General features: G+C 39.7%; 1 protein-coding gene across 4 annotated transcripts in view; it reads left to right on the forward strand.

Moving 5' to 3' along the window:
- SEC24D (SEC24 homolog D, COPII component) overlaps positions 1-27,070 on the forward strand; it is a 110,246-nt gene that overhangs the window by 13,549 nt on the left and 69,627 nt on the right. Inside the window, exons 4-7 of one of the 4 annotated variants that reach the window (XM_022596445.3) lie at positions 1,480-1,628; positions 3,207-3,485; positions 3,768-3,898; positions 19,839-19,950. In XM_022596445.3, the coding sequence (XP_022452153.2) occupies positions 1,480-1,628; positions 3,207-3,485; positions 3,768-3,898; positions 19,839-19,950 (671 nt within the window). The remainder of the gene's footprint in view (positions 1-1,479; positions 1,629-3,206; positions 3,486-3,767; positions 3,899-19,838; positions 19,951-27,070) is intronic. The other 3 variants (XM_022596446.3, XM_089911292.1, XM_089911293.1) reach the window with 3 other exon arrangements.

Below are 27,070 nucleotides of genomic sequence, written 5' to 3' on the forward strand. Positions count from 1 at the left end.
ACTTCTTATGCAATTTGAAAATGAAACTTGAAAATGAAAAGTATTTGAGGTTGAGCAGGCCACAGACAACTGAGTCAACTCTCTAGAGGTTTAGGGTTAAACTGAGGCTAACTTTTCATGTTTTGTTAATCCTCTGGTTATGATCCTTTATGGTTCTTTTTGGTTCTTTTTGATGGTGAATCTGCCCTCTTCTGACAGTCAATGAAACAGTTAATTAAAATATGTAATTGAATGTTTCTCAGCCCAGAAATATGTTAAATGAAGTAATCAATGAGAAATATTTAAATCTATATGATTGTTAATTCTAACCACATTATATTTACAGCAGGGAAAGGGATTGTTCCATTTTTATGGATTGAAAGCTGAAAGCTACAGAGAACTAAGTGGCTTGTCCATGCTCACACACCAGCTCTCCAGGCTAGGGTCAGGGGCCTGGATTCTCATCTAAGCTCTGACACCCACATGCTGTGTGGTGTTGGATAAACTAATTTAGTAAAGTAATGAAATTGAAAAATATTAAACCACTCTGTATGTTTAATATGTTTTGTTAATCTCTTTTTTCACATGTATGTCAGAGTTCTTTTAAATTTTTTTTTTTTTTTTTTTTTTGCGGTACGCGTGCCTCTCACTGTTGTGGCCTCTCCCCTTGCGGAGCACAGGCTCCGGATGCGCAGGCTCAGCGGTCATGGCTCACGGGCCCAGCCGCTCTGCGGCATGTGGGATCTTCCCGGACTGGGGCACAAACCTGTGTCCCCTGCATCGGCAGGCGGACTCTCAACCACTGCACCACCAGGGGAGCCCTACAAAACGTATCTTTAAGACAGTTCTCAAAATCATTTCTAAGTGATCATAAAGATACAGTCACAAAGCATTTTAGTTTTCTTGACTTCTGGTCTATTGATCATTAGCCCTAGCATAGTTTAGGCTGTGATGGACTCAACTTCCCAAATTGATTTCCAAAACTTGTTCTTTGTTTATGTTAGAATTTTTTTTTTTTTTGGCTAGGTGTCTTGATATGTTTAGCATGTAAGCATAGATATGGGATGATGCTACATGATTCATTTTGAGCTCACATTGAGGTTAATTAAAGATTTAGTGTATAACTGCTATATTTAAAATGGATAACCAACAAGGACCTACTGTTTAGCACAGAGACCTCTGCTCAATGTTATGTGGCAGCCTGGATGGGAGGTGAGTTTGGGGGAGAATGGATACATATATATGTATGGCTGTGTCCCTTTGCTGTGCACCTAAAACTATCACAACGTTGTTAATCGGCTATACTCCAATATAAAATAAAGAGTTAAACAATAAATAAATAAAAGATTTAGTGTATAATATCAGTCATTTTCCTAGTGCCACTAGATGGGCTGATTTAATTTTACAAGTTACTGACATTTGTTTTATGTCATTTGCATATGAGACTATGATATTTTGCATATGAGACTATATGATATTAACACCCCTTTTCTCTCTCAGATTTCCTGGCCCTCCACCTGTCAACAGTGCGGCCCCCTCCTATGCACCATACTCATCCTCTACACAATCGTCTTACCCCAGTCCAGTGTCCACTTCATCTGTCGCCCAGCTGGGCACTCAGCTCAGTGCTATGCACGTCAACAGCTATGGTAACAATTTCATTATTCATGCTCATTGACTGTCTTGTCTCACGAGTATTTTTACTAAGAAAGGTTTTCTTCAAGTTCAAAATAGACATACCTCTGGCATACCATATTGAAGTAGTATTTCGACATTTTCATATAAATCATCTGTATTATGTAAGGCAATAATTAGTTTTTTCCAAATCATGCTGCCATTTATTTCAAGATAATTGAAGGGCCCTCAGAATACCTTATGTTCAACACCAGATCAATAAAGAACAAAAAATGCTGACTTCACAAATAAACATTAGACCAGTGAAATTATTTTAAGAAATGTGAGGATAGTTTAACCCTGTGTTTATTATGAGGCCCCCAAATCAAAAATATAGTACTCTTTGTTTCACAGTGCTTTTTTTGTTGTTGTTGTTTTTAATATAAATTTACTTATTTATTTATTTTGGCTGTGTTGGGTCTTTGTTGCTGTGCATGTGGGCTTTCTCTTGTTGTGGCAAGCGGGGGCTACTCTTCGTTGCAGTGCGCGGGCTTCTTGTTGCAGTGGCTTCTCTTGTTGCAGAGCACGGCTCTAGGCGCACGGGCTTCAGTAGTTGCAGCACGTGGGCTCAGTAGTTGTGGCTCGCGGGCTCTAGAGCGCAGGCTCAGTAGTTGTGGTGCACGGGCTTAGTTGCTCTGCAGCATGTGGAATCTTCCCGGACCAGGGCTCGAATCCGTGTCCCCTGCATTGGCAGGCGGATTCTTAACTACTGTGCCACCAGGGAAGCCCCACAGTGCATTTTAATTCTGCATTTAGATGATGGGAAGAATGGAAGCTCAGATACTGTGGGACAGAAAAGAGAACACTAGGAGAGAAAACAGTTACAGTACTGAGATTAACATCAATAGCAATGCTGTATAAGAGCCATAGAAATTTTCTCTGGAACAACAGCATAGTCAGCCATTTATCTTGATGACAGATGTTTTCATTACTTAAAGTTAGTTTCTTAAAAGTATCAGTAAAAAAACCCCTCAGAGTATTTCTTTTTACTGGTTTCAGAATGGCTAAGTCTTCAAAGCAGCAGCAGTGCAGTTTCACATAATCAAAGAAAGGAAAAAATAATCTGGTTTTATGATTTCCAGTATAATTCGGTAGAATTTTAGTGGCCCATCCTGTCTCCTTGGTTATTTCTACCTACTTCCAAAATCCATTCGATCAAGTCAAGCACAGGATGCAAGTAATTTATTGACTTGAGTGAATAATGTTTGTCACGCAAAAAAATTTTTTCTTCTGTATGCTTTTCTATATTCTGTACCAGATAAAATTCCTGAATTAATGCCATGTATCATGAAAAGTGAATGCAACTGAGTTAAAATTTATCCTACTAATTTTCTCACTATCATTATAAATGTTGCTCCACTTGTATGCAGTACTCCAAATAGCATTTGTGTCACTTTCTGAATGATGATTTCATCTTTGGGGGAAAAAAATGTGACTTGTACGGGTGCCTTCTTGCTTTATTCTGAAAAAGAAGTGTCCCTGTTGTATACGTGGTAGAAGTCAGAGTGTTGAGAAGTGTGGCATTTAGGTGGGCTGGTCTTTTTCTGGCCTAGGTACGGGCATGGCTCCCCCCAGCCAGGGCCCCCCTGGCCCTCCATCAGCAGCAGCAGCATTCCAGGGTCCTTCACGGTCTCCGCAGCCATCCATCTTGCAGCCTGGATCTCAGGTTCTCCCACCACCACCCACTGCACTAAACGGCCCCGGTGCCTCACCCTTGCCTCCATCAACGCACAGACAAGATGGGCTCCCCGGGCCTGCTCCTCCGAACGCCCAGTACCAGCCCCCGCCTCTTCCAGGACAGACCCTGGGCCCTGGATATCCTCTGCAGCAGGGTAAGGTGGGCAGGGCTCAGAGGAAGGCCTTGGGTCCCCTGGGGGTACCCTTAATTGGGAATTATCAGATTTGTTCCTATGTTACTAGGCATCTATCACTTACTGTTTTTGAATAGTGTGGCAAGTGCAAAGTAAAGGGGAACTGTAAATATTCACGTTTAACTCCCTGCCTTATTTAATATGAAAAATGCAAGGTGCTTGACTGAACAGTATAGTATTGTCAATGAGCCCTACATCTGGGTTTGGGGATTATAATGATTTCTTTTTAAAATTTTTTCTAAGCAGCCAACTATGGCCCCCAGATGGCAGGTGCACAGCTCTCCTACCCAGGAGGCTTCCCCGGAGGTCCTGCACAGATGGCTGGTCCACCGCAGCCCCAGAAGAAGCTGGATCCTGACTCTATCCCCAGCCCAGTAAGTGCTCTTTTCACTCTCACAGTCTACCTAACAAAAAACCATTCTTCATTCATTGTTCTCAGAAACTCTTCAGTTTGTTAGCATTTATCCTGTCCTTTATTGTCAAAGCACAATACCCATCACATGGATAAGGCTTGCTTCGTTCTGTGTATGTATGGGGGTGGTGAGGGTGGGTTATGGCATACCAGAGGTCTCCGTGAGAGAAACAGCCTGTGCAGATTTTTTTTTGGTATCACGTAAACTTGGCAGTATCTATTGATGTTTATATTCACATATATTGGCAGTATGTATTGATATTTAATGAGTAATTAGTAGTAAGAGTATAGTCTATATAAAAATGCTATTTTAAGAAACTAAAGGGCCCTTTTCAGGATACTCAGAGGAGTACAAAATATTTGGCATATTTAAAAAAACTGTTTTAAATAAAATTAGAGCTGTAACTTAATTCTCCTCCACCCAAGTGATTTTCTTTGGAGAATTACTTTTTAGTAACTGTATCAGTTGGCTTTTATTAGGTTAATCTGCATAACAAACAGTCCCCAACTTGGCTTACATCCACAAAGATTTATTTATCACTTAGGTTACATGTACACTGCAGTAGCTGCAGTTTGGTTTTAGGTTCTGCTCCATATGCCCTTATCACTCCAGAATCTAAGGTGAAAGGGTACCCCTTATCGGGGACATGTATTCTCATGGCAAAGAGAGAAAAGGAGGAAAACTGGTCAAAAGGTGCAATAGCTGTTAAAGCTTCCAGTCAGATGTGGGACATGTCACAACCACACACATGCCCTTGGCTGAAACAAGTCATATAACAAAGCCTGATGTCAATGGGGGAGGGATATAAACACTTCCCTCAGAAGAAACTGCGAGTCTTATGGCTTTGAGCAGGGATATAAAGTCCTTTGGAATAAGAATGAAATTGTCTACAGTTAACTTGCATCTTTGAAGTGGTTCTATAAACATGAGTAGAAAAAGTTAGAAAGAGACTAAGGAGCACTAAGAGGTATTATATTTTTTATATATATATATATATAGCCTAACTTTTGCATGTAACAAACCACCAGCAAACTTAGTAGCTTATAACCACTATTTATTATGCTCATGAGTCAGTAGGTCCTCTGGGCTGGGCTTGACTGATTTTGACTGGGCTTGCTTTGTGCATCTGGGGTCCACTAGAGGCTTGACTGGAGCCCAAATGGTCTAGGATGGTCTATGAGTTTTCTGCGGTTGCTATAATCCAAGTACCATAACCTGGGTGACTTTCCAGCGTCTGGTGGCTCCAGGCATTCCTTGGCTTGTGGCCGCATCATTCCAATCTTTGCCTCTGTTGTCATATCACCTCCCCCTCTTCTCTGTGTCTTTTCTTCCGGGTGTTGACCTCAGAACTCCCTGTGCCCCTCTCATAAGTTTCATGTGATTCCATTTGGGGCCCATCCAGATAATCTAGGATAAGCACTATCTTTCAAGATCCTTAATTTAATCAATTCTTTTGCTATATGCAGTGTTAGTCACAGGTTTCAGGGATTAGGACATGGATGTATCTTTTCGGGAGGCTATATATTCAGCCCACTATAAATGGTATCATTCATGCATTTGGTATTTGTTACCCATCTGTTAGCTGGGGATGATTGAGTCCTGTCACCAAGCAGGATAGCCTAGGTTTGGTGGTGGCCAGAGATCCAAGAGGGAAAGTAGGAATATGCAAGGCCTGCTGAGGATGATCTGCAGTGTTCTCTCATCCAAAGCAAGTCCCAAAACCACCCCAGAGTCAAGGGGCAGAAAAATAGACCCTGCCTCTGCATGGGAGGAGCAACAAAGTCCTTAAAAATGGCATAGGTATAGGTAGGGGTGGAGGATTTTGGCTATTTTTGTACTCTACCACTTATTCTATATTTTTTAAAATATAAACTTGAAGACTTGTGATAAAGTATCTGATGCTATGTTAGAAATTAATTTTTTTTTTTTTTGCGGTACGTGGGCCTCTCACTGTTGTGGCCTCTCCCGCTGCGGAGCACAGGCTCCGGACACGCAGGCTCAGCGGCCATGGCTCACGGGCCCAGCTGCTCCGCGGCATGTGGGATCTTCCCGGACCGGGGCACGAACCCGTGTCCCCTGCATCGGCAGGCGGACTCTCAACCACTGCACCACCAGGGAAGCCCAGAAATTAAATTTTAATAACTCTTAGTGCCCTTATTGATGATCATGTTACCAGCCATTACTTTTCTAGCTTAATATTATTTGATTATTCCAGTTGAAGAAGTATCATGTATTTACATGACTTACATTTTGACTTCCTGTTTCTCTGCTTGTATACAACATCTACAGACCCTTTGGGTCGTTCCATTTCATTCTCTGATGTTTCTAGCTCCTGGTTCATTGTTAGTTAATCTCTCCAGTACTGTTTCTGTTACAGTTATTGGCAATTTTACTATCTATCTGTAGAAACTTCCATTTCTCTGGCCTCTCAATTCTTGGTCTTATTTTCTTCCAAAGTTCTTTGTATCTACCCCACTTACTCCTATCGTTACCAGTGACTGTACACCTTCAAAGTCTCAGTTGAAAGCATCCCATCCTCCAACCACTGCTTTCTATCTTTTCAGCTCATTCCCTTTAGGACTCAAACTTCAATAATAATTCACCTACCAGGATTTACAGCCTACCACTTTTTCTTGACTCACGCCACCTTCATCTTCGCACTTCTCCTCTGCAGCTTATATCATGTGATCCATGATTATAAATCTGTCCCTTGCATCTTCTACCCTGAACTCCTTTGCCCCCTCCCTCCACTGCATTCACCTAGAAAATTCCCATTTGTTGATAAACCAACTCTCCACCTACGCTGTGCCTGCACCCCAGATGCTGAGGGCAACTTGAGAAAGATGCACACCACGCTTACTGGTCTCACTTTGAATTCATAACCACTAAACTAAAGTGAACCTTTAGTTGTGTGTTTCTAAAACCTAACTGCACAGAATAATAACTGGTAGAGCATTTAAAATTATTGATGCCTTGCTCCCAGCCCCCCAAATTACGATTTAATTGTACTGGGCATTGGAGTTTTTCAAAGTTCCTCTGTTAATTCTAACGTGTAGCAAGTTTGGAGACCATCACCCAACTCCACTGACCCTCCTATTTTCCTGGATGACTATCATTTCTTCTCTCTTGAAACTCCTAACACTACCTTTTCCTTTTCTGACTCTTTAATGATAACCTGCTCCTTATTACGCTGAGAAAATAGAAGAAATCCAAAGAGGACCTCTGCATGTTTCATTTCCACATCTCACTGCATCTGTGCTCATTTATCCTTCTTCCTCCTGTTAGTGTGGATAAGCTTGTTCATACTCCTGACCAAGGCCGTCACCTCCACTTGTGCCCTAGAATCCACCTCTACGGCCTTTCAAGAGTAGCCCCCCAGAAAATGTCCCCTGTATTAGAGTTCTCCAAAAAACAGAACCAATAGGATATATGTCTATATATGGAAATAAATTTATTTTAAAGAATTGGTTTACTCAGTAGCTGGAGACTGGCAAGGCCAAAATCTGCTGGGCTGGCCAGTGCTCTGGAGACACAGGAAGAGCTGATGTTGCAGCTTGACTCTGAAGGCATCTGAAGCAGAACTCCCTCTTCCTCAGGGAGACCTCGGTATTTTTCTCATAATCCTTCAACAGGTCAGAAGAGGCCTACCCACACTGTGGAGGGTACTCTGCTTCACTCAAGGTCTACTGATTAAATGTTAATCGCATTTTAAAAAATACCTTCACAGCAAGATCTAGACTGGTATTTGAAACTGGGTACCATGGCCTAGCCAAGTTGACACATAAAATTAACCATCGCATCCCCTCTCTGCTGCATTATCTTTACTTATTTGAAGATAAACTTAAGTTTTTCTCTGTCTAGATCATTCTCATCAGAATATAAACCTCCCGAAATAACCTCTTATTGTTAATGAAAGAAGCCTCCTTTGTCCCTTCCCCATATCTATCCAGTTTCCTCCCTATTTTGTGGCTCTGTTTTACAGCAAGGCATCTCTAGAAGGGTTGCCTTTACCCACTGTCTTGGTTCATCTCCTCCTATTCCCTCCTGAACCTGTTCCAGTTTAGATCTTATCACTACAACCCTACTAATACTATGCTTGTTCAGGTCTCCAGTGACCTCCCATTTCCAAATCTTGTGGCCAATTCTCAGATCTCCTCTGTCTTGACCTTTCAGCAACAGATTTGACACATCTGTTCATTCCATCCTCCTTGAAACACCTTTTCAGTGGGGTTACTGTGTCCCCAGCACATAGAACAGTGCCCAGTACATAGTATGCACTCATATTTGTTGAACGAATGAATGTTAACAACAAAAGCAATGAGCAGTATATTGTATCATTCATCCAAGACCCTTAAAATACACACATACAAATCAGTCCAATATTATTTTATCTTAAGAGTAATGTCAACACCACCCACTCCTTTACATCTCTGCTTGTTTCACTGGTGGCTCTTTCCTGTCTCCTTTGTTGGTGTCACCTCGTCTTTGCAACCTCCTCGTGTTAAAAGTGTCCCAGAGTCTTTGGACCCATCCCCTTCTCCATCGACATTTACTCTCTAGTCAGCTCTACTCGAAGTGTGCTCCTAGGACAGCACATGAATATTGGCTGGAGCAACCAAAATGTCCATCAGCAGATGACTAGATAAGGAAGATGTGGTACATATATACAGTGGAATACTACTCAGCCATAGAAAGCATAAAATAATGCCATTTGCAGCAATATGGATGGACCTAGAGATTATCATACTAAGTGAAGTAAGTCAGACAAAGACAAATATCATATGATATTACTTATATGTGGAATCTAAAATATGATACAAATGAACTTATTTATGAAACAGAAATAGACTCACAGACATAGAAAACAAGTTTATGGTTACCAAAGGGGAAACGGGATGGGGGAGATAAATTAGGAGTTTGGGATTAGCAGATACAAACTAATATATATAAAATAGATAAACAACAAGGTCCTACCGTATAGCACAGGGAACTATATTCAATATCCTGTAATAAACCATAATGGAAAAGAATATAAAAAAGAATATATATATATGTATAACTGAATTACTTTACTGTACACCAGAAACTAATACAACATTGTAAATCTACTATACTTCAATAAAAAATTAAAAACAAAGCAAAACAAAAAAAACATTGGCTTGGAGCTTAATAGAAATGCATGTTCTCAGGCTCCACCCCAGACCTGAATCAGAATCTCTAGGAATGGGGCCCTGGAACCTGTTTTAACAAGCTCTTCAGATGTTTCTTAGGCACCCTAAGGTTTGAGAAGTACCACTTTAGGGAATTCCCTGATGGTCCAGTAGTTAGGACTCCACACTGTCACTGCTGAGGGGCCGGGTTCAATCCCAGGTCAGGGAACTACCATCCCACAAGCCACACAGCACGGCCAAAAAATAAATTAAAAAAAAAACAAAAAACAATAACAAAAAAACCCCAAAACGTGGCCCGAGAAGTACCGCTTTCGATGACTCATTCTCATGGCTTTAAATGAGAATGTAGATACTCCTAGTCAAGACCTTTTCCTTGAAATCTAGATTAAAACTCCATTCTTCCAGGTCCTCTGGCCAAAAAACTTGGAGTCATCCTTGATTCTCTCTTTCTCACATTTAGTCCTTTAGCTAATTCCATTGCTTCTGCCTTTTGTGCTCATCCTGGTCCAAGCCTCTACCATCTATACCCACCTGGATTATCATAAGAGCATCCTAACTGGTCTCCCTGCTATTCTAGTCTGCACAGCAGCCAGGGTGATCCTTTCACATTCTAAGTCAGATGATGTCACGGCTCATAACACACCCTCCAATACTTCTCTAGTTAGAAACCAAAGTTCTTACAAAGGCCTGCAAGACCCTACCGTATTTGCCACCCCTGACACCGCCCACCCCCTGCCACACACACACACACACACGCACGCACGCACGCACGCACGCCACCCTGACCTGGTCTCTTACCACTCTTCTCCGTCACTTTGCTTTGCGTCACACCAGCCTCCTTGTTATGCCTCAGCCACGCCAAGCGTACTCCTGCCTCAAGGCCTTTGCACTTGCAGTTTCCTGTGCCTAGATTCTCCTCCCCTACATACATACAGGGCATGGCTCAATCCTGCATTTCCTTCACGTCCTCATTGCTCATCCCCCATCTCACTGGCACCCCATCCATATCACTTCATATCCACAGCACTTATTACCTGACATAGGATGTATCTTATTTACGCATTTATATATCGCCTGTCTTCCATACTAGAATGTCAGCTCCAAGAGGTCAAGGATTTGGTATTGTTCACTACTCTGCCCCTAACACATAGAACAGGGCCTGGTACAGAGTATGTGCTCACATATTTGTTCAATGAATGAATGTTAACAACAAAAGCAATAAGCAGTATGCGATGTGATTTATTCAAGACCCTTAAAATATGCACATATAAGTCAGTCCAATATTATTTTTGTCTTAAAAGTAATAAAATAGCAATACCAGATGGAGCCTGTTTTTATATTCTTAATACCAGAGTAGGATGCTTTTGCTAACTAAATTAATTCTTCCTTCTGGAAAGAAAGATATGAAGTGTTTACCGAACTCCTGTTGCATTCCAGCCCTGAGCTAAGTGCTCACTACAACTCTTTTGGATGGTGGTCTTAGCCATATTTTGGAAGTGAGGACACTGGTATCACCATCAAACTCTTCCTTACTCTTTGTATCAGCAGGAGGATTATTCAGCAGTTGAGATCTTCCTGTTCTCCTCTTTCTCTCACTGTGCCCAAGTGCAAATAATTCTGCTTTAGGCAGCCTGCCTTAGATGTGTACATGCATCTTATTATCTTGTCTCTCCCTTTTCCTTTTTGTTCATTTATCTCAAGAGAATCACTTTCTTTTTTTCTCTTTCCCGATTCTATTTTGTGAAACTAGAATACTCTGTTCATAGCAGATATGTGTGAAAGTAATTCTAGTGGCGGAAAAAGAAATCTATACATTTTGAAGTTGCATTGGCATTATCAGGAGTCACTGTCACCAAATTTGAAACCCTTTAAGAACTGAGACACAGTCACAATCTCTATTGAAATTTCTGTGTTTTATCTCTAAGCTGTTTTCCGAGAATATGGATTTGAGGTTAAAAAAAAAAAAAAAAACCACCAAAAAAACCCCTGTATTTTTAGAAATTACTAGAACTGTTTGTTATATTTCTCACTCCCTTTGTAGTATTCTAGCCAAGATGTGAATTAATTTAGAAATGTAATTACCACCAATGACATTGTTTCTTTGGAGGCAGTGCTTTGTGAGTTGCAAATGGCTAATTTAAAATAAACTTTTTAGAAGTAGAGTCTATCTGAAGACTGAGAGCTATCTATGTTCAATATATACATTATTATGACTTTTACCTCGCTTTCGTATTTGACACTTCATTGGTTGAAATGATGACAGTAAATGTAAACTACTCCAGTTTTGAATGAACCAGATGAACCTTGTGGTTGAAATGTAGAGTGTAATTACAGTGTTTTGATTTTTCTGTTTGCTTCTTGTCTCTGCCCATGGTAGCTTTTAGTCTCATTTGTATCTTAACAGTAGTTGTGTTTGGAGCATATTCTGTATCCTTAATTTAATAAAAATTCAAATCCTGTGACATTAAAAAGACAGAAATGCATGGATTTAAAAGCAGGCTAAATCTGTCTCTGATATGCTGTAAAAACCAATGATATCAGTGCCAGGTGGGGCCTGGATTGGATGAGATGGGAAGGGAAAATGGAGCAGGTAACATTTCAGAGCTTGGGGGAAGACAATTTTTATATTAGTAGTAGTTTCTTTTTTTTTTAGTCGAAATACGGTTGATTTACAATATTGTGTATGTACAGTAAAGTGATTCAGTTATACATACATATATTTTTTTCAGATTCTTTCCCATTATAGGTTATTATAAGGTATTGAATATAGTTCCCTGTGCTATAAACACAACAGTAAATCCTTGTTGTTTATCAATTTTATGTATAGTGGTGTGTATATGTTAACCCCAAACTCCTAGTTTATCTCCTGCCCCTTCCCCTTTGGTAACCATAAATTTGTTTTCTATGTCTGTGGGTCTGTTTCTGTTTTTTTTTTCTTTTTTGCGGTACGTGGGCCTCTCACTGCTGTGGCCTCTCCCGTTGTGGAGCACAGGCTCCGGACGCGCAGGCTCAGCGGCCATGGCTCACGGGCCCAGCCGCTCCGCAGCATGTGGGATCTTCCCGGACCGGGGCACGAACCCGTGTCCCCTGCATCGGCAGGCGGACTCTTAACCACTGCGCCACCAGGGAAGCCCCTGTTTCTGTTTTGTAAATAAATTCATTTGTATTATTTTTTAGATTCCACATATAAGTGATATCATGTATTTGTCTTTATCTTACTTCGCTTAGTATGATAATCTCTAAGTCCATTCACATTGCTGCAAATGGCAATATTTCATTCTTTTTTATGGTTGAGTAATATTCCATGGTGTATATACATGTGTGTGTGTGTGTGTGTGTGTATGTATGTATGTATACACGCACCACATCTTCTTTATCCACTCATCTGTTGATAGACACTTAGATTGCTTCCAAGTCTTAGCTATTGTAAATAGTGCTGCTATGAACGTTGGGGTGCATGTATCTTTTTGAATTAGTTTTCATCTTTTCCAGGTATATAATCAGAAGTGGCATCACTAGATCATGCAGTAGCTCTATTTTTGTTTTTTTTGAGGAAACTCCATACTGTTTTCCATAGTGGCTGCACCAATTATATTCCCACCAACAGTGTAGGAGTGTTCCTTTTTCTCCACACCCTCTCCTGCATTTATTATTTGTAGACTTTTTGATGATAGTAATTCTGACCAGTGATACCTCACTGTAGTTGTGATTTGCATTTCTCTAATAATTAGTGATGTTGAGCATCTTTTCATGGGCCTTTTGGTCATCTGTATGTCTTCTTTGGAGAAATATCGATTTAGGTCTTCTGCCCATTTTTTGATTGGGTTGTTTTTTTCTTTGATGTTGAGCTGTATGAGCTGTTTGTATATTTTGGAAATTAATCCCTTGTCAGTCTCATCGTTGGCAAACATTTTCTCCCAGTCAGTGGGTTGTCTTTTTGTTTTGTTTATGGTTTCCTTTGTTGTGCAAAAGCTTTTAAGTTTGATTAGACCCCATTTGTTCATTTTTTATTTTATTTCTTTTGCCTTGGGAGACTGATCTAAGAAAATATTGCTATGATTTATGTTGGAGAATGTTTTGCCTATGTTCTCTTCTAGGAGTTTTATGGTGTCATGTCTTATATTTAAGTCTTTAAACCATTTTGAGTTTATTTTTGTGTATGGTGTGAGGGAGTGTTCTTACTTCACTGATTTACATGAGGCTATCCACCTTTCTCAGCACCACTTTCTGAAGAGACTGACTGTTTTCCATTGTATATTCTTGCCTGCTTTGTTGAAGATTAATTGACCATGGGTGTGTGGGTTTATGTCTGGCCTCTCTACTCTGTTCCATTGAGCTGTGTTTGGTTTTGTGCCAGTACCATACTGTTTTGATTACAGTAGCTTTGTAGTGTTGGCCGAAGTCTGGGAGGATTATGCCTCCAGCTTTGTTCTTTTTCCTCAGGATTGCTTTGGTAATTCTGGGTTGTTTGTGGTTCCATATAAAGTTTAGGATTATTTGTTCTAGTTCTGTGAAAAATGTCTTAGGTAATTTGATAGGATCACATTAAATCTGTAGATTGTTTTGGGTAGTATGGCCGTTTTAACAATATTAATTCTTCCAATCCAAGAGATGGGATATCTTTCCATTTTACTTTCTCTTTCTGATATTTCATTATTAGTATAAAGAAATGCAACAGATTTCTGTATATTAATCTTGTATCCTGCTACCTTCCTGAATTCATTTATTAGTTCTCATAGTGTTGGTGTGGAGTGTTTAAGGTTTTCTGTATAGAGTATCGTGTCATCTGCATATAATGACAATTTTACCTCGTCCTTCTAATTTGGATACCTTTTACTTCTTTTTCCTGTCTGATTGCTGTGGCTAGGGCTTCCAGTACTATTTGAATAGAAGTGATGAGAGAGGGCATCCATGTCTTCTTTCAGAACTTAGCAGGAAGGCTTTCAGCTTTTCACTGTTGAGTATTATAATGGCTATGGGTTTGTCGTAAATGGCTTTTATTATGTTGAGATACATTCCCTCTGTACCCACTTTGGTGAAAGTTTTTATCATGAATGGATGTTGAATTTATCAAATGCTTTTTCTGCATCAGTTGAGATGACCACGTGGTTTTTGTCTTTTGTTGATATGGTCTATCTCATTGATTGATTTGCATATTTTGAACCATCCTTGTGACCCTGGAATGAATCCAACTTGATCATGGTGCATAATCCTTATTATGTGCTGGATTCAGTTTGCTAATATTTTGTTGAGGATTTTCGCATCTATATTCATCAAAGATATTAGCCTGTAATTTTCTTTTTTTGTAGTGTCTGTCTGGTTTTGGTATCAGGGTGATGATGGCTTCATAGAATGACTTTGGGAGTGTTCCTTCCTCTTCAGTCTTTTGGAAGAGTTTGAGAAGGATAGGTGTAAGTTCTTTGTATGTTTGGTAGAATTCCCCAGTGAAGCCATCCATTCCTGGAGTTTTGTTTGCAGGGAGTTTTTTTAAAAGTTACAGACTCTATTTCACTTCTAGTGATTGGTCTGTTCATATCATCTATTTCTGCTTGACTCAGTTTTGGCAGGCGGTATGTTTCTCGATATTTGTCCATTTCTTCTAGGTTGTCCAATTTGTGCACATATAACTTCATAGTATTTTCTTATGATTTTTCGTATTTCTGTGGTATCGGTTGTTATTTTTCCTCTTTCATTTTTTGTTTATTTTTAAAATTTATTTATTTTTCTTCTTGGTGAGCCTGGCTAGAGGTTTGTCAATTTTGTTTGTCCTTTCAAAAAAAGCGAGCTCTGGTTTTATTGATTTTTTTTTTCTTCTTTGGATCTCTAGTTTATTTATTTCCTCTTTGATCTTTATTCTTTCCTTCCTTCTGCTCACTTTGGGTTTTGTTTGTTCTTTTTCTGATTCTTTTAATTGGTAGTTTAAGTTTTTGAGATTTTTCTTGTTTTTTGAGGAAGGCTTGTATTGCTATGAACTTTCCTCTTAGAACTGCTTTTGCTGCATCCCATAGGTTTTGTATGGTTGTGTTTTCATTGTTGTTTGTCTCAAGGTATTTTCTGATTTCCCCCTTGATTTTATTGTTGACCCATTGGTTTTTTTAGTAGCATATTGTTTAGTTTCCATGTAATCTTTTTTTTCTCACTTTTCTTTCTGTGGTTGATTTCTAGTTTCATACCATTGTGGTCAGAAAAAAATGCTTGAAATAATTTCTGTCCTCTTAAATTTGTCCTAGTATGTGGTCTGTCCTAGAGAATGTTCCATGCATGCTTGAAAAGAATGTGTATTCTGGGTTTTTTGGATGTAGTGTCCTGTAGATATCATTGAAGTTCAACTATTCTATTGTGTGATTTAGGATCTCTGTTGCCTTATTGGTTTTCTTTCTGGAAGATCTGTCCATTGATGTCAGTGGAGTGTTAAAGTCTCCTACTGTTATTGTATTCCCCTCAGTTTCTCCCTTTATGTCTGTTAGTATTTGTTTTATGTATTTAGGTGCTCCTATATTGGGTGCATATATGTTAACCAGTGTAATATCCTCTTCTTGTATTGATCCTTTTATCATTATATAGTGTCCTTCTTTATCTTTCTTTATGGCCTTTGTTTTAAAGTCTATTTTGTCTGATATGAGTATTGCTACCCTTGCTTTCTTGTCGTTTCCATTTGCATGAAATATCTTTTTCCATCTCCTCACTTTCAATCTATGTATGTCTTTCACCCTAAAGTGGGTCTCTTGTAGGCAGCATATTATAGGTTCTTGGTTTTTTTTAATCCAGTCTTCCACTCTATGTCTTTTGATCAGAGCATTTAGTCCATTGAATTTAAAGTAATTATTGATAAGCATGTATTTATTGGCATTTTAAACCTTGTTTTGCAGTTTATTGTGTAGTTCTTCTTTGTTCCTTTCTTCTTTTTGCTTTTCTTTTGTGATTTGATGGTTTTCTTTTGTATTATGTTTAAGCTCCTTTTTGTTTTTTGTGAATCTATTGTATGTTTTTGATTTGTGGTTACCCTGTTTTTCAAGTATGTTAACCCATAACTATTTCTACCTTCTTTAGACTCATAGTCATATAAGTTCAAATACATTCTAAAATATCTACATTTTTTATGCCCCTCCCCCACATTTTGTGATTTTGATGTCCTATTTTACATCTTCATGTTTATTTTATTTGCTGTTCATTATAGTTATAACTGCTTTTATAAAAATTTTCTTACTGGCTTATTTAAGTGATCTTCAATCTTTTTATATATTTGCCTCTCCTATTGTGTTTTCCCCTTTCTTATAGATTCTTGCTTCTTTTCTGCTTAGAGAAGACCCTACAATATTTCTTTTAGGTTAGGTTTAGTATTGCTATCTTCTTTTAGTTTTTGCTTATCTGAGAAATTCTTAGTTTCTCCTTGTATTCTAAAGGATAATCTTCCTGTGTAGAGCATCCTAGGTTGCAGGTTTTTCCCTTTCATGACTTTGAATGTATAATGCTACTCCCTTCTGGCCTGCAACATTTCTGCAGAGAAATCAGCTGATAACCTTATGGGGGTTCCCTTGTACTGACTCTTTGTTTTTCTCTTGCTGCCTTTAGAATCCTCTCTTTATCTTTAACTTTTGCCATTTTAATTATGTTATGTCTCATTGTGGGTCCGTTTAAGTTCATCTTGTTTGGGACCCTCTGTACTTCCTGTACCTGGATATCTGTTTCCTTCTTAGGTTTGGGAAGCTTTCAGCCATAAATTCTTCAAATACGTTTTTGATCCTCTTTTCTCTCTCTTCTCCTTCTGGAACCCCTATTGTATGTATGTTGGCATGCTTTGTATTATCTGGTAGATCTTGTATGTTCCTTTAATTTTTTATTTTTTCTTTCTTCTTTCTTTTTTACATTTGTCTTCCTGTCTGCTGTTCTGATTGGGTGATTTCTATTATTTATCTTCCAGATCACTTATTTGTTCTTCTGCATTATTTGGTCTGCTATTCATTCCCTTTAGCTTGGTGTTTATCTTGGCAGTTGAGTTGTCTAATTTTGATTGGTTCCTCTTTATAGTTTCTAGTTCCTTGTTACAGTGACCTGCATTTCTATAGATAAATTTTCTTAATTCCTTCAGCATTTTTATTACCTCATTTTTGAACTTGGGATCTGGTAGACTGGAGTTGTCTTTTTCATTGTTTATTCTTTCAGGGGGTTTTTCCAGTTCTTTTAATTGGGAGTAGTTCCTCTGCTTTTTCATTTTACTTAAATTTCTCTGACTATGAATTTAGGAGAAACAGTTATCTACTGTGGTCTTGAAGGGCTTTTTTTATGTGTGAGTGTCCTTGTGTAGACTGTGTGAGTCCAGTATTTTTGATATAAGGGCTGTTTTTAGTATGGATGTCTGCCACATCTTTCCTCAGAGTGTTCTGGCTGTTGTCCCCTTGATATGGGGTGTGTTCGGTGTTGTGGTGACCAGAGCCTGCACTGGATGTTGGGTGGGGCCTCCTCTTTGCTATGTGGTTGTCACAGCCCTGTCATGGGCAGGGTCAGCTCCCCAGTTGTTGTAGTAGAAGCCCCTAGATCTAGTTCTAAGCTGTGATGTGAGATCGGTGGGACTGGAGTGCTCCCGCTGGGAAAGGAGGCGCTGTATATTCCTCCCCAGGGGCTTTCCGCTGCACACATGCAATTCTGTGAGGATTCTGTGACGCCACCCACCACCTGGTGTGCTTGCCCACAAAGTCCACCACTGCTGGTGTGCCCCCTGGACCTTCCCCCACTGTGGGAGCACTGATAATTGACTGGGATGTCAGCCCCACCTCTGGTGTGTGCCTGCTGCCAAAGCCCACTGCCACCAGAGGCATGACCTGTCAGGAGCATGCTGATAATGGGGCTTGTGTGGTGGACTTGTGCTCCATCTTGCACACACCAACAGTGGCGTCCCCGACCACACTCCAGGCCCCTCGGGCTGCCTCTGTGCAGCCAAACTGAGTCCCCTTCCTGGGTCTGTCCACTGAAGCTTATGTTTCAAGACCCAGCCACTGTGCACACCAGGAGGCACATGTCTTGAGCTAGGAAGTGGGACAGCATGGCAGCCCTCAGGGCTGGTCCCTCTCTATGCTGCCTACCAGCAAGCCAGAACGTACACACTCCTCCCGAGCAAAGTCCAGGCCTCTCCAACTCCCTCTCTGTCCTGGCAGACCTCCCAGCAGGGGAAGGAGGTTCCCAGGGTGAGAGAACCTTTCCTCCTTCACAGCTCCCTCCCAGGGGCACAGGTCTCATCCCGATTCCTCCTTCCTTTTTGTTTCTTCCCTTTTGTACTACCTGGTTACATGGGGATCCTTCTTGAAGCTTTGATCTTGTGCCATCTTTCAGTTGGTATTCTCTGAGAATTCTTCCACATGTAGATGTATTTTTGATGTGTTTGTGGGAGGACGTGAGCTCCACATCCTTCTACTCTGCCATCTTGATCTCCCCTCACATTGTTTCTTTAGGACCACAAAAACTTCGTATCTTCCAAGGCTACGTGTTGCAGTCTGGGCACTCATCTCATTTCTCCCCTTTTTTCCCTCTTTTTACTGCCTCCGTTTTTTTTTTTTTTTTTTTTTTAAACCCCCTTATCTCATGTCACTTTTATCCTATAAAGAAAGAAGTGAGGACAGGGAGAAGATAAAGAGGAAGAGAAAGATCCTTTTATTATTAGAATTCCTTCTTAACTCCATGCAACTAGACTTTGCTCATTATTTTAATCCCTAGACAGTTACAACAGAAAGCCAATGTTTTGTCTCCATAGTCGTCATCAATAAATGTTTCAGTAGAGAAATATAAGATGTTTCCAAATTAAAGGACAAAACTTAAGGGGACTTCCCTCGAGGTCCAGTGGTTAAGACTCTGAGCTTCCAATGCAGGGGGCGCGGGTTCAATCCCTGGTTGGGGAACTAAGATCCCATGTGCCGTGCGGCACAGCCAAAAAAATAAATAAATAAATAGGGACTTTTGTTCTCATTTCTACATGATAGGCAAAAATCATATGGGAACACGATATTGTTTGTTTCTTTTGTCTCAAGGAGCAGGGGTGTGGTGGAGGAAATTTGAAAGGCAAATTGAACATCAAGAGGGATTTGAGGAGAAAAGTCTTCTTCAGCTTATATATTTTAAATCATTTCTTCTGAATTTATTTTTAGCCTTTTAGAGTTTTCTTTAACTTCAAAAAATATTTTCTTTGGGCTTCCCTGGTGGCGCAGTGGTTGAGAGTCCGCCTGCCAATGCAGAGGACACGGGTTCGTGCCCCGGTCCGGGAAGATCCCCCATGCCGCGGAGCGGCTGGGCCCGTGAGCCATGGCCACTGGGCCTGCGCGTCCAGAGCCTGTGCTCCGCAACGGGAGAGGCCGCAGCAGTGAGAGGCCCGCGTACCGCAAAAAAAAAAAAAAAAAAGTATTTTCTTTTAAAAAAAAAGGTATTTTCAGTTTCTTATCCTATGAGAATCTTTTCCCAAAAAACTCTTATCTACGGGCCCAAGAAACAAATTGAATAAAAATAAAAAGATCAGGTCAGAGCTCAAGAGCATTACAGAGTAGAATTTGGAAGCTACTGGCATAAAGTTGTGAAAGTAAGCAAAAGTGGGACTGAAGACATGGTGGGTTCTCAACGAGAGTTTGATCTGAAATGAGCTGAAAGGATTTAGAAAATGCCTTTGTGTGTGCGTGTGTGAATAGTGTGAGGGGAAGGTTGGGAAATCTTAACTTACTTTAACGTGCTCTTGATCTCTTATTTATCAGATCCAGGTGATCGAGAATGACAGAGCCACCAGAGGGGGACAGGTTTATACCACCAACACCAGAGGCCAGATCCCTCCCCTGGTCACTACAGATTGTACGATACAAGACCAAGGTATCTCTTTTCAGTTACGGTTTTGACTGAGGTCTTAGTATTTCTCACATTTTTTAAGCAAATACATTGATACCCTTCAATAATGCTGTCACTGATGGGCAACCCCTTTATAGCTGGTTAACAGGAACTAATTTGCCATTAGTCAAGTAAAGAGAAGGTACTGTCGTCTGAGTTCTGCTGTATTCTCTGCTTGTAAAAATCTAGAGAGTTTCTGGTGAGGTACAGTGCAATGTATCAATTTAAGAAAATTTAAAATTTTAATTTATGTGTTTAAAATTGTTCATGCCCTACTTTGGTTTAATTTATTTACTACAGTGGAAACCTGGCAGTATGACATGAGCAGAGCAGTAGGGGATTGAGTACTTGAGTCAGCAGACCTGGTTCTAATCCCAATGACATTTTTTTCAGCAGGTCCCTTAACATTTGGGGTTCTGGTTTCCTACTTTTAAACTGGGATGAGGAGAGGCTGAGCTCTGTCTCTACTGACTCTGTCCCATGTCTGCTATCAGTTTCATATATCTATCAAGCCTCATGCAGGTTTGATCTTTCTGGGAATATATTATTCTGTTATTTATGGCAAGTTGAAATATAGCCTGATGAGATGTGGCGTCTCAGATTCTGAATAAACCCTTTTAATGGGTCATATACTCAATCCTGGAAATATAACATTGGTATACAGGCAATCGTGTTGTCTCATCTCAAAGTTGTCAAGCCACCAGTTTCCAGATGGGGCTCCCCTCCCTTCAGTCCATCCTCTGTGCTGCCTTCGGCGCTGTCCTTATAGGGCAGGCAGCGCAGTGAGGCAGAAAGAGCTCCGACTGGGAGCCTCACACACCTGCACGCAAATCCAGGGTCTCTTCCTTAGTGTCCTGAGCTCTGCTTATCCCACCTCTCTGAACCTCAGTGTCGCTTTCTGTAAGATGTTAGGACTAAGACCTGCCCTGAAGGGGCAATGTACGGGTTAGAGATGACTCGTGTGTGCGTGTGTGCACACGTATGTATGTTTATATGTATATGGGGGCTTGACATGTAGAAGGGGTTGATGTAGGTCACAGATGATGTTACTGTTATAGGTATTAATATTAAAACACACTTCAGATTACTTCATTTTCTATTCTAAAAATAATTTGTTCCTGACTACTTACAGAATCCTTCCAAACTTGTCAAATGAATTCACATTTGTTAAGCACTTAGGACCTGGTATATAATAGGTTGAGGTATATGAAATTACTGATTTTTTTCTATTATTGTTGACCTACAAGAATGGCAATTTCATTTCAACCTAATAGTAAGTGTTATGTTCATGTTTTTAATATTTATTTATTTATTTAATATTTTAGTTTGAGGCACTTTGCGGACCTAAAGAATATTCCTTACCAGCCTCATCTCTCATCCGTTTCTTCCTCTGCATCTGCCTCAGCCGTACCAAACTCATCCCCTTCCCCTCCTGTCTCTGATTCTCACTTTGTACTGCTTTGTCTGCAACAGACTGGGGACTGTTTTCTGTCCACTGTTGTACCCCTAGAAATTCACCTGGTATCTAGAATATAATGGTTGCCCAACAAATATCTATTGAATAACTGTATTTGGTATATATAAGTCTCACCTTTCTAGTTGGGAAATTCTTAGTTCTTCTAAACTCAATTTAATTTTTTCTTCGAAATCTCCTACAGTTTCTTCCCCCACAGTGCTTTGTATTCACTTCTTTCATAGCTCTTGTTCCATTAAATTTTACTGTGCTTTGGGTCTGTCTTTCCCACGAGCCTATGAGCTACTTAGGAGCAGGATCGTACTTGTTCATTCATTCATTCACTTATTCAGCAAATATTTATTCAGTACCTATTACCAATGTGGTTAATATTGATTAAGTGCTTGCTATGCATTAAGATGGTCTTCTAAACACTTTATGTGGCTTAATCCGCCCTGTAACTTAATGAGATAAGCATTAATATCATTCTCATTTTACAGAATGTGAAACGGAGGCACAGAATGCTTAGGTAACTTACACAAGATACGCAGCTAATGGGAAGCAAAGCCAGAATTTGAACCCCAGCATTCTGATGCTAGAGCCCATGCTCTTAACCACTCACGTACTGCCTCTATTCAGAAATAAAAGTCACGGTTCTATCCTTAAATGGGTGTACAATCTGGCAGGGAAAAAGAGATAACTTAGTATTAATTAAACTGTTATAATAGCAGGATAAAAGGAATATTGCTGTGGGAACTTATATGTCAGGTAACTAACCCAGCCTGTCCTGCTAGAGTGGGGACAACTAAGCTGAGTCTCAAGTGAGCAGGTGTAAACCAGAACAAAAGTGGAGACGTCGGGAGACGTCGGGAGAGGAAAATGTTGCCCGGCCGCAGAGTGGATGTGCTAAGGTTTGGCAGTGGGAGAGAGTGTACGTGTTAAGGAGCACCATGTGCAGAGTTTTTTGTTTTCTGTTTTATTTTTGAACGTAGAGGTGATTTTATTATTGTGGTTAAATACACATAAAATAAAACTTGCTGTGTTAATAATTTTTAAGTGTACAATTCAGTGACATTAATTACATTCACAGCGTTGTGCACCATCATGATTATCCATTTCCAGAAGGTTTTCATCAACCTGCACTGACGCTCAGTACTCAATAAACAATCACTGCCCACTCCTCCACTCCACCAGCCCCTGGTATCTCGTATTCTACTTTCTGTCTCTATGAATTGGCCTGGTCTAGGTGCCTCACATAAGTGGATTCATACAATACTTGTCCTTCTGTGTCTGGCTTATTTCACTTAGCATAATATTTTCAAAGTTCGTCCATGTTGTAGCATGTATCAGAATTTCATTCCTTTTTAGGGCTGAATGATATTCACTTTTATGTATATGCTGCATTTTGTTTATCCATTTATCTTTTGAAGGACATTTGGGTTGTTTCCATCTTTTGACTACAGTGAATAGCCATAGCTATGAACATTGGTGTACAGGTATCTCTTTGAGTTCCTGCTTTCAGTTCTCTTGGGTGTATACCTAGGAGTGGAACTGCTGGGTCATATGGTACATGTAGGGAAAGAGTATGAGGAAGAAGCAGAAAGAGAAGGAAAGACTAGGATGGCAGTGTCCACATCATTATCTTCTCTCTATAGCCTGCAGCCCAGCCTTTGGCAAAAAGAAAGACCTGACTGCCATGGAGGGAGCCCCGAAGTTGGCCCAGTCACATCCCATTTGCTGTAAAGCCCCTTGCTTTAGCCTGGGTTATCTGTTAATACTTATTAGTAGGCTTTTAAAAAAAAGTTTTTTTAATTGAAGTATAGTTGATTTACAATATCATGTTAGTTTCAAATGTACAGCAGAATGATTCAGTTTTATATAGATTCTTTTTCAGATTCTTTTCCTTTATAGGTTATTACAAAATATTGAGCAGAGTTCCCTGTGCTATGCAGTAGGTCGTTGCTGATTATCTATTTTATACACGGTAGTGTGTATATGTTAATCCCAACCTCCTAATTTATCCCTCCCCCACCCTCCTTTCCCGTTTGGTAACCGTAAGTTTCTTTTCTATGTCTGTGTGAGTCTCTTTCTGTTTTGGAAATAAGTTCATTCCTGTCTTTTTTTTCTTCTTTTAGATTCCACATGTAAGAGATATATCACATGATATTTGTCTCTGTCTGGCTTACTTCACTTAGTATGATAATCTCTAGGTCCATCCATGTTGCTGCAAATGGCATTATTTCATTCTTTTTTATGGCTGAGTAGTATTCCATTGTATATATGTACCACATCTTTATCCATTCATCTGTCGATGGGCATTTAGGTTGCTTCCGTGTCCTGGCTGTTGTAAATAGTGCTGCAGTGAACACTGGGGTGCACGTATCTTTTCAAATTATGGTTTCCTCCAGATATATGCCCAGGAGTGGGATTGCTGGATCATATGGTAGCTCTGTTTTTAGTTTTTTGAGGAACCTCCATACTGTTCTCCATAGTGGCTGCACCAATTTACATTCCCACCAACGTAGGAGGGTTTCCTTTCTCTCCACACCCTCTCCAGCATTTATTATTTGTAGACTTTTTGATGATGGCCATTCTGACTGGTGTGAGATGATACCTCACTGTAGTTTTGATTTGCATTTCTCTAATAACTAGGGATGTTAAGCATCTTTTCATGTACCTTTTGGCTATCTGTAGGTCTTTGGAGAAATCTCCATTGAGATCTTCTGCCCATTTTTTTGATTGGATTGTTTGTTTGTTTGTTTTTGATATTGAACTGCATGAGCTGTTTGTATATTTTGGAGATTAATCCCTTGTTGGTAACATCATTTGCAAATATATTTTCTCCCATTCTGTAGGTTGTCTTTTCATCTTGTTGATGGTTTCCTTTGCTGTGCAAAAGCTTTTAAGTTTAATTAGCTCCCATTTGTTTATTTTTGTTTTTATTTCCATTACTCTAGGAGATGGATTGAAAAAGATATTGCTGCAATTTGTCAAAGGGTGTTCTGCCTATGTTTTCCTCTAGGAGATTTATAGTATTCGGTCTTACATTTAGGTCTTTAACCCATTTTGAGTTTTTTTTTTTGTGTATGGTGTTAGAGAATGTTCTAATTTCATTCTTTTACATGTAGCTGTCCAGTTTTCCCAGCACCACTTATTGAAGAGACTGTCTTTTCTCCATTGTATATTCTTGCCTCCTTTGTCGTAGATTAATTGACCGTAGGTATGTGGGTTTATTTCTGGGCATTAGTAGACTTTTTAGGATGTAGCCCAAGGATCTCAGACACACACAGAAATTCACAGATATAAATAAAGTATAGAAACAGAAGGAGCCTTGGACTTCGTTTAGTGTGCTCTCACTTTACAGACGTGAGGGCACTAAGGCCCAGAGAGGTTAAGTGATTCGCCCAGGCCACACAGCTGATTAGTGGCAAAGCCAGTGAAGAGAAACACCTACTTCAAGAGTATTAATCCTTTGCCTTTGGCTGCAGGATCTAATTTAAGACTCAACTTGTCCTTTGTTTCTGTGCTTCTGCCCATCCTACAAGACCCTGTTCAAGCACTGCATCCTTTGTGTAGTCACCTCTGATCCACGTGGCAGACTCATTGCCTCCCTTGGGCCACTTCATAATTGATTTGCTCTTCTGTGATACTTACCAGCCATGTTGTAATTATCTGTTTTTTTATTATTCTCTTCTACCAGACATTGAAGCCAGAAGCTTCATTCTGTCCTCTCTCTAAGCTTCTAGCATGGGGATTGGCTTCATAAATATTTGTTGAATGAATAACTTATTGAATGTTTTTAGTCAGATTATCCCATAAGTTTCTTTATTAAGCATATTAGGAATTTTGGCTCTTAATTACCAAGGTTGCTAAATTATCTACTATAACCTTACCTTTCACGCCCCACTTCTGTATACTGGCTTAAAAAACAAATTCTTCATTGCTTTTTAAAAATTTTATTCTTTGTGTGCATTATCGTCTTGTAACAAGTTTGTTTAGTCACCTTCACGAGCTCATTCATATGCATATTTCACTGTAAAAGATAAGTGTTTTAAAGATAAATAATTTCAATATATTATTGGAAATGTTGAGTAATGAAAATTGAGTACAATGAAAAAATATACTTTAAAGTATTCAAAAATTCTTATTTCCCACTATGTGTAACTTTGTGTGATGATGAGAATGAGGAAGATTTTATCTAAGTTATATGAAATATACAATAATAAGGGTTCAAGCATATTTACTACCTAATATTGGATTGGCCAAAAAGTTCCTTCGGGTTTTTCTGTAACATCTTATAGAAAAACCCGAACGAACTTTTTGGCCAACCCAATATTTCTTCTTCTATTCCGGTTGCCAAAACTCTTGTTTTACCCTGTGTTAGTATTCACCTGGATTCTTACAGCAATGGACCCATCTACCTGTCTCTGATCTTTTTTCCTGCTCCCAGAAGCTATCCAGTACATTCTGAATAGATTAATTTTCTTCAGGTATTTATTTGATCACATTGCTAAAAAATGTCCCATCATTGCCCCTGGGCAAACAGGATTGGTCTTAACTCCTCATCCAGGATTCAAGACCTGGACCCAACTTATCTGGGATGTTGTAGAGAATTGTGATAGGTTCTAATACCACTTTTGCCATTTACTAACCCTTTGATTAAGTTAAGTCCCTTAACCTCACAGTGTCTCAGTTTTCTCCTCTGTAAAATCGGGTCATAGGGTATCAACCTCATAGGCGACTGCGAGATGAAAGTGAATTTACATATAACAGTCTTAGAATAATGCCTAACCCACTGGCAGTTATCGTTATTATTATTATCCTTTTTGTTAGTACCACATTTCTCCCTTTTCTCAGACCCTCGGCAGCAGAGCCCCCGAACTGGATTCAGCCTACAGTCATGTTAATTAATCATACAGAATAATTTGTTTCTATTTGAATTAGTTGCCATTATATAAAAATCAGAATATTTTATGTAAAGATCCATATTTCTAGCTGGTCCCCCCCAAAATGTAAAATGTGGCAATAATAGATTGAAGATGAAAAGAAACTCAGCTTTCTTAGGTCCAGCCTTTCCCTCTTTCTGGACCCACCTGTGCAGTGAAACATGGCCAGAGAAAGGCTCACAACCACACTGCACGTCTGTTTAAACTCAGGACCATGAACTTCCCAGCACATTGTCCTTCCCAAGTCCTTTCACTTTTCCACTCTCCTTAGTAACTGTTTCACAATCCCTTCTGAAACTGGTAACCTCCCATCCTTTCTTTCAGCTGCTCTTACTTCCTCCTTTCTGAGAAAAGTGCACAATCAGAAGAGAGTTCTCACCATCACATCAACCCCCTGTTGTAATGTGTCCTCAGGCTCTGCCTTCCTGATTTGGCCATAAATGTGCTCTAGTTGTAAGCCAGCCTCTCCTGCTGTGCACTACTCAAGTGTATTGCTACCATAAGTTTCCCTTCTTTATTCTATGTCATCAGTATTTCCCCTTTTACACAAGTATTCCCATCTTTTAAAAAACCTTCTCCTATCTTAAAAAAATAAAAATGTTCTCTTGATCCACTTCTTTTACCAGCTACCCCTCTTTCCTTTGCTCCCCTCCACGATAAAACTTGAAAGGACTATTGCCAATTCCTCGCCTGCCTTTCTCTCTTA

The sequence above is a fragment of the Delphinapterus leucas genome, chromosome 5, assembly GCF_059928025.1.
Source record: "Delphinapterus leucas isolate spDelLeu-1000000601 "Yukka" chromosome 5, BTC_Dleu_Yukka2, whole genome shotgun sequence".
NCBI lineage: Eukaryota > Metazoa > Chordata > Mammalia > Artiodactyla > Monodontidae > Delphinapterus > Delphinapterus leucas.